The sequence below is a fragment of the Babylonia areolata genome, chromosome 1 (genome assembly GCF_041734735.1).
Source record: "Babylonia areolata isolate BAREFJ2019XMU chromosome 1, ASM4173473v1, whole genome shotgun sequence".
In the NCBI taxonomy this organism is placed as follows: domain Eukaryota; kingdom Metazoa; phylum Mollusca; class Gastropoda; order Neogastropoda; family Buccinidae; genus Babylonia; species Babylonia areolata.
In genome coordinates this window covers 11,323,990-11,337,598 of record NC_134876.1, presented here as the reverse complement: position 1 = coordinate 11,337,598, position 13,609 = coordinate 11,323,990, and the positions used below count along the sequence as shown (strand labels likewise).

The following is a 13,609-nucleotide window of genomic DNA, read 5'->3' as shown; positions in this document are numbered from 1 at the left end:
TACATTTGGCCCTCATCCTAAGCAAAATTGTAAAGGACGATATCGAACCAAAATGAAAACAGACACCTGTGCTTTGCTTTGCCCCCCCTCCCCACCTCCCCTCCCCCCCAGAGTTCTCTATCACCACCCAGCTGGCCTACGTCATCCGTGGGGTGGAGTTCCCCAGTGATGATGACGTCAGACACTTCGGGGTGGACCGGGAGGCGGGCTTTGTGCAGCTGAGCAGCAACCCTCTCCGGATCACCAACACTTCCGATGACTTCAGTGAGTGTCCTGTGTCTTGTCTGTCTTGTCTGTCTTGTCAGCGGTGGAAGATGGGTAGACTCACAATCAGATGGCTTTATTCACTTCGGTAGACACGGGACTCAGATGATGATTTTATTCGAGTGGACCGACTCAGATGCTTTAGTCACAGACTCAGACGTAGATTGAGTGGAGTGATGGCCTAGAGGTAACGCGTCCGCCTCGGAAGCGAGAGAATCTGAGCGCGCTGGTTCGAATCACGGCTCAGCCGCCGATATTTTCTCCCCCTCCACTAGACCTTGAGTGGTGGTCTGGGCGCTAGTCATTCGGATGAGACGATAAACCGAGGTCCCGTGTGCAGCATGCACTTAGCGCACGTAAAAGAACCCACGGCAACTAAAGGGTTGTTCCTGGCAAAATTCTGAAGAAAAATCCACTTCGATAGGAAAAACAAATAAAACTGCACGCAGGAAAATACAAAAAAAAAAAAAAATGGGTGGCGCTGTAGTATAGCGACGGTCTTTCCCTGGGGAGAGCAGCCCGAATTTCACGCAGAGAAACCTGTTGTGATAAAAAAAAAAAAAAGAAATACAAATAGATGATTTATTCATTTCCGTAGACTCCGAATCAGAGTGTTCAGTCTGTTGGGTACACTCTGACTCCGATGGTTTAGTCACTTGATACCACAGCTCCCGTTTGAAGGGAGCTAGTTTCAAATGTTAATATTTTTTTGGAAAAAAGTTATATATCTCAAACTGTTCTTTATTAAAGTTAGCTAGCTATGTGTTGAATAGTCCAGTTGGTTGTTTATTGTAGGACCCCACACGAACCTCTTTTCAAATAATAATCTACAGAAGTAGTGCATACAATGTTTGATTTTTGATAATTCTTTTGTCCTAATCCCGCTTCCCCCGTCCCGCCTCTCACACACACCATTCCAGTATTATGTTTTTTTCTTTCTCCAGTCACTGACACTCACCCTCTCCATTTTACATTTTGTACTCTATCTTTTCCACATTCTGTTCTCTCTCTCTCTCTCTCTCTCTCTCTCTCTCTCTCTCTCTCTCTATCTATCTATCTATCTATCTATCTATCTCTTCCTTTCTCAGTCCCCTCCTCCTTGCCCCCCCTACACCCCCATTTTCATTCGAATATACAGAGATGACGATTTCTAATTAATAATAACAATTATCATTTCTGATTATGGTAGAAATGATAATAATCCAAATGATGATAATAATATCATTTATTTTCAGTCTAATATCATCATCTCAGATGAACAGACTATAAATAAACAAACGAACGAGCGACAACAGCAGATTCTAAAATGCAGATCTCAACTGAAACGCTTTGTATTAGCACAATGCTAAATCGCAAATAGCTGTCACTTACTACACTTGAAAGCCACTGGGAAAAAATGTTCGATTAAACGTAATTTTTCATGAAAAACTTTTCTTTTCTTTTTTGAAAGCAAACAATCAAACAGTGCTAAAACTGACAATACAAATACTATCCAAGCGCCAGAGTGAACAGTCTCAGTTTCAGTTTCAGTAGCTCAAGGAGGCGTCACTGCGTTCGGACAAATCCATATACGCTACACTACATCTGCCATGCAGATGCCTGACCAGCAGCGTAACCTAACGCGCTTAGTCAGGCCTTGAGAAAAAAAAGAAAAAAAGGGTGAATAAATAATAGATAAATACATTTTTTTTAAACAACTATTACTAATAATAATATGTATAAGGCGCAAAAACTTGATGAAGTCAACTATAAGCGTACATAAATAAATAAATAAATAAATAATAGCAATAAAAGTGAACAGTTTCAGTTTCAGTTTCAGTAGCTCAAGGAGGCGTCACTGCGTTCGGACAAAACCATATACGCTACACCACATCTGCCAAGCAGATGCCTGACCAGCAGCGTAACCCAACGCGCTTAGTCAGGCCTTGGGAAAAAAAAAAAAAAAACAAAAAAAAAAAAAAAAAACACACAACCACACACAAAAAAAAACAAAAACAAAAAAAAACCAAAAAAAAACGGGGGAATAAATAATAGATAAGCTTGCATAAATAAATAAATAAATAAATAAATAAATAATAATTATAATATAGAAAAAGGTAGTAGTAATAATATTAGTAATACTAATAAAATGATAATAATAAAACATAAATAAATAAATAAATAAGACAACAATGGTGATAAATAAGCAAATAAATGTAAAAAATGAAGACACACATTCACACATACACCCACACATGCATAACAGAAATGCACCAGACATGCAGTTTCACATATATGAAAGCACAGTCAAATACATATAAACGTACATGAGCTCCAACACACACACACACACACGCATTACCGTGCACCTCCTCTACCCCCCTCCTCCACACACTCATTTCTAGTCTAAGTATCGCAGCTTCCACGGCACACACACACACACACAAACACAAACACACACTCACAGAGATGAACACTTACTTGTACAAGCACATATGAAAGCACAGTCAAATACATATAAACGTACATGAGCTCCAACACACACACACACACACACACACACACATTACCTTGCACCTCCTCTACCCCCTCCTCCACACACTCATTTCTAGTCTACGTATCGCAGCTTCCACGGCACACACACACACACACAAACACACACTCACAGAGATGAACACTTACTTGTACAAGCACACACACATACGCCCATATCTCCCACCCCCAACTCCACACACGTACATACAAAGATATATATATATATATATATATATATATATATATATATATATATATATATATATATATACACGTTCCAATATCCTGTTGCTCCCACAGTGTAGGCATGCATACACTCACATACCTCATCCTCTACCCCACCTCCCCCCGCACTCCCACCTCCCCTCACACACACACACACACACACACACACACACGTACACATATCTCTCCTGACACTTGTGTACAGTTTCACTCTCGCGCATTCACAAACGCACTCAAAAGCACACATACACACAAACACACACAGCCGCCACTGACTGGCCGCAAGAGGGATGGGAAAAGATCTCTGATGCCAAGAACGTGGCGTCTAGTGTGTTGCTCGGTCTATTGTGTTTGGAAAGGCCCACAGAGACTCTGTTCCGTTTTGAAGAAATTTGCGCAATGTTGGTTTGGAAATGATGCCGATATTTGTTTGATTTGCAAAGCATCGTGCTCTACCTTTCATGTTAGATTTGCGGCCGCTCCCTCTCTCTGCTTCTATTTCTTTGAGGCGATCGATGGTGTGATGGCCTTGTACCTGTTCTTTTTGGTATTCTTTGACTTTTCTGAGGATTTCCGATTTTCCTAGATGTAGGCCGCTCGTTGGTGTTGCGTTACCAGCAAGTCTGTCAGCTCGCTCATTTCCCTTAACACCTGCATGTCCCGGGCAGTATGACCATGTGAGTTTTTTAATCTGAAAGTTGCGCATTGCGTTATGCCACTCTGGGCTTCCCATTCCGTTTTCAATTTTCTGTATGAGGTTCATTGAGTCGGTTAGAATCATGGCATGTTGGTTTCCGGGCGTATGGAAGGACGATAGCCACTGGAGGGCATGTGTCACAGCTTCAACTTCCATCGTTAGGCTGGAGGTTGTGACTTTGTAGGCAGCATTCTCTTCCCAAATTGTTTTTCCATTTTGTTTCGCAGTGAATCCCCAGCCAGACTGGTCTTTGGTGACTGAGCCATCTGTGTATATGATGATGTCCTCTTCTTTACTGTTTTCTTCTATAAGCAGCTTCACTTCCGCATCAGTTTTGCCCTCTGGCCATTCCCGACAATGTCTTCCTAGAGTGGGTGAAATGACTGTGTTGAATAGATGGTTGAGGTTTTCGGGGTTTTTAAAAGTGAACAATAGCGATGAACTGTATTTGCCAACTCATACTCTGAAAAGATGCATAGATTTTATCACAAACACTGCAGTGTGTCAGAAGAATTGTATGCACGTGTTTTATTCATTTTCAGCATTAGTGAACGTCCTGTTGCAGTTTGCTGATTTGTTTGTTGTTGTTGTTTTCAGCGCTTGTGGGTATCTCGACGTTCCGATACAAGAATCTTGCCAAAATATTACCCAGTCACCCGGTAAAGAGGTAAGAAGTGTTTCTGTCTGACAGTTGCAGTTGTTGTTGTTGTTTTTTTGTTTGTTTTTGTTTTTGTTTTTTAAAAAGGACATTGTGAATTGATGGTTGAAATAAATAACGTTGAGTCCTAGAAAATGTATGGAATGTTTGTGTGTGTGTGTGTGTAAATGCAAGAGCACGCGCACGTGTTTACACGTGTGTGTGTTTGTGTGTGTGTGTGTGTGTGTGCACGTGCAAATGTATGGGGAGGGGAGTCAAAGTTGGGGGGCCGGGGGGTGAGTGTTTGTGTGTGCGATGAATATGGTGATTATGATAACGATGCTACTTGCTAATAATGACGATGAAGCAGTAGGAAATATGTCTTGTGATTTACGTGCAAATGGCTTTAAAAGGGTGTGAACTGTGGTTTCAGTCGGTCTTTGGAAGACTGGGTGAACGCCCCTGTGATGGCGCTGTACCTTCATTCCCAAGATTCCCCTCTAGGCGGGAATTTGTCCTCGGGAATCAAACTGCACTTTTCATTGTTGGATGTCAGTATACTCTCACTCTCTCTCTGTCTCTGTCTGTCAGTCTGTCTGTCTGTCTGTCTGTCTCTCTCTCTCTCTCTCTCTCTCTCTCTCTCTCTCTCTCTCTCTCTCTGTCTGTCTGTCCGTCTGTCTATCTCTCTCTACTTTTGTTCTACAGGTTTAAGTTAGTATGTATTTTACATTTTGTTGTCGCTGAGTGATCACCATATTGTGTACTTTTGACGTCTTTCTAGGGGCCGGAGGCCTGGAGATTAAAGTTTTTGTTCTTTGTTGTTGTCTGTCTCTGAACATATCAGAGATACTGACACGTGCACCATAGGCAATGACGTAATCCGTAATGAGCCCACAAGACCCAGGAGATTAGTACCCTCTATGTCAGGGAATAATTTCCCGTCCATCCAAATTAAAAGTGAACCTACTGAACAGTTGAATGATCATAAAATTATAATTGACAATAAATCTCTCTCACATAAATTCCCTATGCAAAAAGACAGCCCAGAAAACCTATCAACTGTCCGAAATCAAGCATTGCCTTGACTCCATTCGCGGATTTTGTTTTTCTCAAGTACATATTATCCAGTCCTCAACAGATAATACATCAGTACTATGGGACTCCGCCAGCGCGAACACCATGAACCCATTACTAAACCTTCATAAACAGGGGCTCAGGCTGGTATTTTTTTGTAAAAAGACTTCCATTCTGGACTCTAAACAAGCAAATATTATTCCACTGATCCATGGGTAAGAGTACAACAGTGGAATCACAATGTACAATATCATGACAGGGAATGCAACACAACCATTGATATTTCTTTAAACATCACCTATTAATCCATCAAACAAAATACACAGAATAAGTCCACATCCCAGTCCAAAGGATTGATCTGTTTGAATCTGGTTTGGTTTACTTAGGCGCCTCCCCGTGTGATTCGCCTTCAGAGATTAAACAACACCATTGCCTGACCACCTTGAAAACACCTATCCCACCTTATGCCACACTGATATCTTGCTATGCTGTTGTTGATATTGCAACCGATGGTATTTCAAGGTTCCCTTAGAACTCTCCTATCCGTTCTTTTTTATGCATTACCTGTTTTTGCTTTTTTTTATATTTGTGATGTCTAATAAATCTATATCTGTTACCTATCAATTATCTATCTATCTATCTATCTCTTCTCGGAAGTAAAGAAAGAAACGTGTCTTGTCTGGCCTTGTCTTGTTTTGTCTTGTCTCTCTCTCGTGTCTGTCTGTCTGTATCTCTCTCTCTCTCTCTCTCACACACACACACACACACACACACACACACACACACACATACACGCAAACACACAAACACACACACACACACACACACACACAAACTTACAAATGTGCTTGATAAAACGTGGGCATTGTCGCAAATCTCAGCATGGATTAATGGTTTAGAATTGTAGTTTCTGAGCACGAACCACAAATAACTAGTTGTGAGACGATTCTAACGGTTCATTCTGTGTTTTTGTTCCAGACTTTCAATATCTCAAACCCTGCCTGTGTCAGCCTGGTTCATAAAAGAAAGTAAGCCCTTCGTATTTAAGAAATATGACTGGGTTGGTTGGTTGGTTAGTTTACAGTTTTATTCATTTACTTTCGATACAGGGTATTTCACAACATCATTCAAAATCATTTCGCATATATTTGATATTACGATCCTTCAGGATATACCAAAACTGAACAAAATAACACTTGGCATTTTTATTCGAATAACGCTTGGCATTATATCGAAGGGGGGAGGGGGGGTATTTAGATACGTGGAGAGAAAACAAAACACAAAATTATATTTAATTGAAAATATCATCGTAAAAGAAACAAACGGAAACAGGCTGCAGAAAACCATAGCTTCAATAAAGAGAACTGTTTGTGTTGTTGTTGTCGTCGTTTTTCAATAATTAGCAGCCTTTGTTTTTCTTCTGTACAGGTAGGAATTTTAGAAAATGTTTAATACCTAAGTCATCGCAGCATTCCGGGTGTTCCATGAGATACTAACATACTGTGGTCAGGTGATATTATATCATGCATGGAAACGTTCACAAATGAAACTCTTCAAACCAACAATACGGAATTTTGTTGTTGTTGTTGTTGTTGTTGTTGTTGCGCAACGCGTAACATGAATAAGTTTATCATGACCGCAGGTACACTCTATATTTTTAACCAGATCCCTTTTCTGGTTATCTGTTTGCGTGACAGTTTTCTTAACTGTACCATAATGTGTTTGCTTAGCTGTTTGTTTAACTGTTTGCTTATCTGTTTGCTTAACTGTTTGCTTAACTGTTCCTTAATGTCTTTGCTGGCTTGGGTAAACTTATTTGGTCTGTAATTTTGAAAAAGTAGAAATTACCTGACAGATTTGTCGGTTGTTTGGTTTGTTGATGGATTGATCGGTTGACAGGGGTTGTTTTATTCGCTAGTTGATTGGGTTGGCTTGCTAAATTGAATGGGTTGATTTATTGGTTGATTGACTGACTGGTTTGATTGGCTGATTCGTTGATCGATCGATGGATTGATTTGTTGGCTGGTTGAATTATTAATTATTTACACGAATACGAATACACAAATTCACAACCTCTATAGTCTATACTTTAGTACAGATCGTTCGTTTATTTATTTATAGTCTGTTCATATAAGATGATGATATTAGACTGAAATTTTAGTAAAGAGATTTTCGTTTTGGGCAGCAGGTTTTTGCTGGGGATCGGATTATTGGTTCATCGATTTATTGGTTGATTGATGGATTTGGATAGATTATTGGTTGATCGATTGAATGATGAAGCTCCTCACCTTCCATCTTCTTCCCCCTCCCCCCACCCCCCTCCCCACAACCCCCCATCCCCGCTACATTCCCCCCTGCCCCTGTCCGGACGGATGACCTGCACGTGCGTCAGGAAGCAGCAGTGGCAGTGGAGCGGGGGGCAGTGCACACTGAGGGACTACGATGGTCGGTCTGTGGCCTGCTCCTGTCTGCAGCCTGGAGTCTTCACCGTCACCACTGACATGTACAACGACAACGTGAGTGGACTGGCGGTGGTGGTGGTGTGTTGTGTTGAACTGTTAATTAATGCGTTTGTGGTGTGGTGTAGGGTGTGGTGGGGTTTGGTCGGGTGTGGTGGGGTGTGGTCGGGTGTGGTGTGATGTGGTGTGGTGTATTTTGTTGTCTTGGTGGTGTTATTTTCCACGTTTGACTGCAAAGGGAGCCTTCCAAATGCCTTCAAGCACATATTTTTGAATCAGCTTTTCATTAAACTGTATTTAAACTGTAACCCCCACCCCCGCCCCTCATACGATTTCAGTAAATTTCAAAATTTTAGAAACCTATCTGAGTATAATTATATATATATGTGTGTGTGTGTGTGTATGCTAGATGTGAATTAAATAAGATGTATTCAATTCTACAAGAGGATATGGGAATAATGCATTGTGCCCCCAAACCCCACCCCCCACCCCCGCCCTCCCCCTCCCCTCCCCTCCCCACGTTTTTTTTTTCCTGGTTGTGTGCAGTGGGACAAGGGAGATAAGCGACCTGAACTGATGAACTTCGCTTCCTACTTCGGTTGTGCCGCTTCAGCCACCATGTGTCTAATGACCTGCTTCGTACACATTTATCTCAAGTCAGTCTTTTCTGTTTTGCCCTCTACATTTGAAGAAGAAGGACAACAACAACAACAGTACATTTGTATTGCGCTTTTAAACCTCACAAAACGTTTTACAACGTCAATATAGACACAAAGCACACAGACATACACACAGACACACACCACACACACGCACACACACACACTCGCACGCACGCACGCACGCACACACACACACTGGAAAAAAAAATAGACATGGGTTTGACTCGTCCAGGTGAAACTGAGGTCAAGTTTGTGTCCTCTGCATTTCCTTCCAACCTGGTCGTATGTGTGCTTGATTGTGTGTGTGTGTGTGTGTGTGTGTCTTTACTGACAATAATGCAATGGACCCTGCTAATAGTGAAAGTGTGTGTGTGTGGATGCGACCGCGCTTTTTGTGTGTGTGTGTGTGTGTTTGTGTGTGTATATGTGTGTACGAGCGCGCTTGTGTGTGCGTGTGTGTGTGAGTGTGTGTGCGCTCGCGCTTGTGTGTGTATGTGTGTGTGTGTGTTTGTGCATCATTTTTTCAGGACATCGTCCAGCACGGCAGCACTGCATCGGAACCTGTCAGTGTCTGTGGCTCTCAGTCAGCTGGTCTTCATGTTCGGCATTGACCGCTACGACCACCCGGTGAGTGTACTGTATGGTATTGTATTGTATTGTATTGTGCTGTGTTGTATTGTACTGTATTGTATTGTACTGTATTGTATTGTACTGTATTGTATTGTGCTGTGTTGTATTGTGCTGTGTTGCATTGTGCTGTGTTGTATTGTACTGTATTGTATTGTATTGTGATGTGTTGCATTGCATTGTATTGTGCTGTGCTGCATTGCATTGTATTGTGCTGTGTTGTATTGCATTGCATTGTATTGTGCTGTGTTCCATTGCATTGCATTGTATTGTATTGTGCTGTGTTGCATTGTATTGTATTGTGATGTGTTGCATTGTATTGTGTTGTATTGTATTGTGCTGTGTTGTATTGTATTGTATTGTGCTGTGTTGCATTGCATTGTATTGTGCTGTGTTGCATTGCATTGTATTGTGCTGTGTTGCATTGCATTGTATTGTGCTGTGCTGCATTGCATTGTATTGTGCTGTGTTGCATTGCATTGTATTGTGCTGTGTTGCATTGTATTGTATTGTGCTGTGCTGCATTGCATTGTATTGTGCTGTGTTGCATTGCATTGTATTGTATTGTGCTGTGTTGCATTGCATTGTATTGTATTGTGCTGTGTTGCATTGCATTGCATTGTATTGTGCTGTGTTGCATTGCATTGTATTGTGCTGTGTTGCATTGCATTGTATTGTATTGTGCTGTGTTGCATTGTATTGTATTGTGCTGTGTTGCATTGCATTGTGCTGTGTTGCATTGTATTGTATTGTGCTGTGTTGCATTGCATTGTATTGTGCTGTGTTGCATTGTATTGTATTGTGCTGTGTTGCATTGTATTGTATTGTGCTGTGTTGCATTGTATTGCATTGTATTGTATTGTGCTGTGTTGCATTGTATTGCATTGTATTGTATTGTGCTGTGCTGCATTGTATTGTATTGTGCTGTGTTGCATTGTATTGTATCGTATTGTGCTGTGTTGCATTGTATTGCATTGTATTGTATTGTGCTGTGTTGCATTGTATTGTATTGTGCTGTGTTGCATTGTATTGTATTGTGCTGTGTTGCATTGTATTGCATTGTATTGTATTGTGCTGTGTTGCATTGCATTGTATTGTATTGTGCTGTGTTGCATTGTATTGTATTGTGCTGTGTTGCATTGTATTGTATTGTGCTGTGTTGCATTGCATTGTATTGTATTGTGCTGTGTTGCATTGCATTGTATTGTATTGTGCTGTGTTGCATTGTATTGCATTGTATTGTATTGTATTGTGTTGTATTTCTTCTTTGTCACAACAGATTTCATGGTTTGAAGTGTCGCATTGTAACTAACTGTTCTGTTGCCTACAGACATTCTCGACTTAATCATTGTGGTACAAAACGGTGCTGTTCTATGGCGTATCTATATAACAGCTTCACCCCCGAAAACAGAGTACGGCTGCCTACATGGCGGGGTAAAAACGGCCATGCACGTAAAAACCCGCTCGTGTACATGCGAATGAACGGGGGAGTTGCAGCCCACGAATGAAGAAAAAGAAGATAACAAGTTAAAAAAGGTTAAAGGTTTCTTTTTTGGCTGCAGGGGTAGTATGGGCAGTGCATTCATAAATAGGCTACCTTCTGTGTCTAGGGCTTGGCACAGGAAGATGGGGCCCATACCTCTCTCCTTCAACCGTTTGAACTCACCACTGGGCGATTTGTAAGCACGCGTTCCTCCATATACTGTGCGTTTGGACAGGTTTTTGAAAACATAGTCTCATGAAATTTGGACACACGATTATTGAGATATTGTATAAGCACAGCACAAAGACTCAAAGCTCTAACGTCTATAACACTTTCTTTGCAGCAGATGGTAAACGTTTTTCATGACGTGAAGTTTGACGGGGGTAGAAAATGTATATCGGTAAATTCTACAATATTCATGATAAGGGACTTTTCCATGAAATCACTGAGAATCCCGGGAATTAGAGTAAATTGAAATTGAATGAGAGCCTCTGCAAACTGCAAGTGAACTTTGTATCAACTCGACGGGGGCGTTGTCTGTCATGCCATTCTGTTCGTGGGTGTCATGCTTTGTGTATTTGTTTTGTATTTGTATTTCATTTTATCACATCAGATTTCTCTGTGTGAAACTCGGGCTGCTCTCCCCAGGGAGAGCGCGTCGCTACACTACAGCGCCACCCTTTTTTTTTTTTTTTTTTGTATTTTTTCCTGCGTGTAGTTTTATTTGTTTTTCCTATCGAAGTGGATTTTTCTACAGAATTTTGCCAGGAACAACCCTTTTGTTGCCGTGGATTCTTTTACGTGCGCTAAATGCATGCTGCACACGGGACTTCGGTTTATCGCTCATCCGAATGACTAGCGTCCAGACCACCACTCAAGGTCTAGTGGAGGGGGAGAAAATATCGGCGGCTGAGCCGTGATTCGAACCAGCGCACTCAGATTCTCTCGCTTCCAAAGCGGACGCGTTACCTCTAGGCCATCACTCCACTGATGTGTATGGTGGAAAAGAAGCATCAAACAAAACCGTTCCTCAGCATTCTTGAACCATTTTATTAGAAACGACCCAACACACTGAAATTCAGTATACTTTTTAGTTCCTCTAATTTTTAGGTGTTGTTGAAGCTGGCAAAATTTATTATTCAATCTGTGTGATAAGTTTGATCTTCTTAGTCTTTTCTTATGCCAGGACAGTACTAAACGCTACAAGTGATATATTTCCCTTTTTTTACACCTTTTTTTTTTCATCCATTAAATGGATGATTGTTTATTTGCGTGTGCGCATGTGTGTATTTTCCCAAGGTTCCATGGTGTTTGTTTATATGGTGATATTCTTGGTGTTGTCATGATCGCGCAGTTGTGTGTAATCGATTGTACACTTTGTATGACCTTTTTTCTCTTTTCATTTTTCGCTCAGATTTTTGTTTCTTTCTTTTTTCTCTCTTCTTCATCGTGAGATTGTACGTTTTGAGGATATGGGCCTGATTGGGTGGGTTTTTTTCCCTTTGTTACGTTTCCATGTATTCAAATCGGGTTTCTCGGAATAAATTATTTCTGAACCTTTTGAACTTTTTGTTTGAATAGCCAGTGGTTCGTTTGCATATTCACCACCAATCACCCTCTCCATTCCTACTGTCTGTGTCACTTGTCACAGCTACTGCCCCCCCCCCCCCCCCCCCCCCCCCAACCCCCCGTCACTCACACTGTCAGATACACTTTGACCTCCTAACGGACCTTCCCCCAACCGATCCATTCTCACGTGGGTGGATTGAAGAGTTTATTTTTCAGTTTCAGTAGCTCAAGGAGGCGTCACTGCGTTCGGACAAATCCATATACGCTACACCACATCTGCCAAGCAGATGCCTGACCAGTAGAGTAACCCAACGCGCTTAGTCAGGCCTTGAGAAAAAAAAGGGTGAATAAATAAGATAAATACATAAAAAGAACTACTACTAATAATGATAATAATATTATGTATAAGGCGCAAAAACTTGATGAAGTCAACTGTAAGCGTACATGAATAAATAAAAAAGAAGTAATAATAATAATAATAATAATATAATAATAATAATAACAAAATAAACAAATTGAAGAAAATCGGAGAAAAGTGTCTTTCCCAAGGATGCAACCACATGTCGAAACAGAGCTTTGAACCCTGGTAGCTGGTGAACAAGGGGTTAAAAGTCCAGCACCCTAACCAGTTCTACCTCGTCGCCTCCAGTTACGAGTATGTTGGCTGCTGTAAAGTATTGTGCTGTACCTTCTGGGCTCTGTTCAAGTTTCCTGTAGTCTGTTTTGTTTTGTGGTGGTTTTTTGTTGCTTTTTTCTTTTTCTTTTTTTCTTTTTTTTCTTTTTTTTTTGGGGGGGGGGGGATTGTTTTTGTTTGTTGTTGTTGTGTGTGTGTGTGTGTGTGTGTCTGTGTTTGTGCGTGTGTGTATGTGTGTGTGCGCGCGCCTAGAGTTGACTTAATCAAGATTTTGCACATTTTAAATAGTAGTAGTAGTAGTAGTAGTATTTCTATGTATTTTTCTTTTTCTTTTTTTTTTTACTTTTAAAAAAAATTATTTTATTTTATTTTTATTATTATCGTTGGGCTACTGATACTGATACTGACAATACTGTAATATGATACGACGCAATACAATATGATTGGGAAAAAAAATAGCGCAGTTTTTGTTGATATTGTTTTGGGGTGGGGGTGGTTGTTTGTTCGTTTTTTCAGGTTCTGTAGGATCAAAATATGAAGTCTTTTCAGTCCTGATGCTGCCTTGTGTAGTGTTCGGTCGGCAGTGGCTACAAGCAACAGTGATGATTGATAATTGTGGTGTTGGTGGTGTGTGTGTGAATCAGAATCAATTTTAATGTCAATTAAACCTGAACAAGGTTTATAAGACACGCATGCAAAGTTACATGAAACCACGCACAAAAAAAAAAAAAAAAAAAAAATACTGAACAAGACATTGAATCACT

The 13,609-nt window shown here is 40.8% G+C and overlaps 1 protein-coding gene across 1 annotated transcript in view; it reads left to right on the top strand.

Moving 5' to 3' along the window:
* Positions 1-13,609, top strand: part of LOC143290915 (cadherin EGF LAG seven-pass G-type receptor 1-like) — a 90,431-nt gene that overhangs the window by 64,731 nt on the left and 12,091 nt on the right. Inside the window, exons 12-18 of the mRNA XM_076600478.1 lie at positions 112-264; positions 4,298-4,367; positions 4,771-4,888; positions 6,390-6,439; positions 7,804-7,927; positions 8,417-8,526; positions 9,060-9,159. Of these exons, the coding sequence (XP_076456593.1) occupies positions 112-264; positions 4,298-4,367; positions 4,771-4,888; positions 6,390-6,439; positions 7,804-7,927; positions 8,417-8,526; positions 9,060-9,159 (725 nt within the window). The remainder of the gene's footprint in view (positions 1-111; positions 265-4,297; positions 4,368-4,770; positions 4,889-6,389; positions 6,440-7,803; positions 7,928-8,416; positions 8,527-9,059; positions 9,160-13,609) is intronic.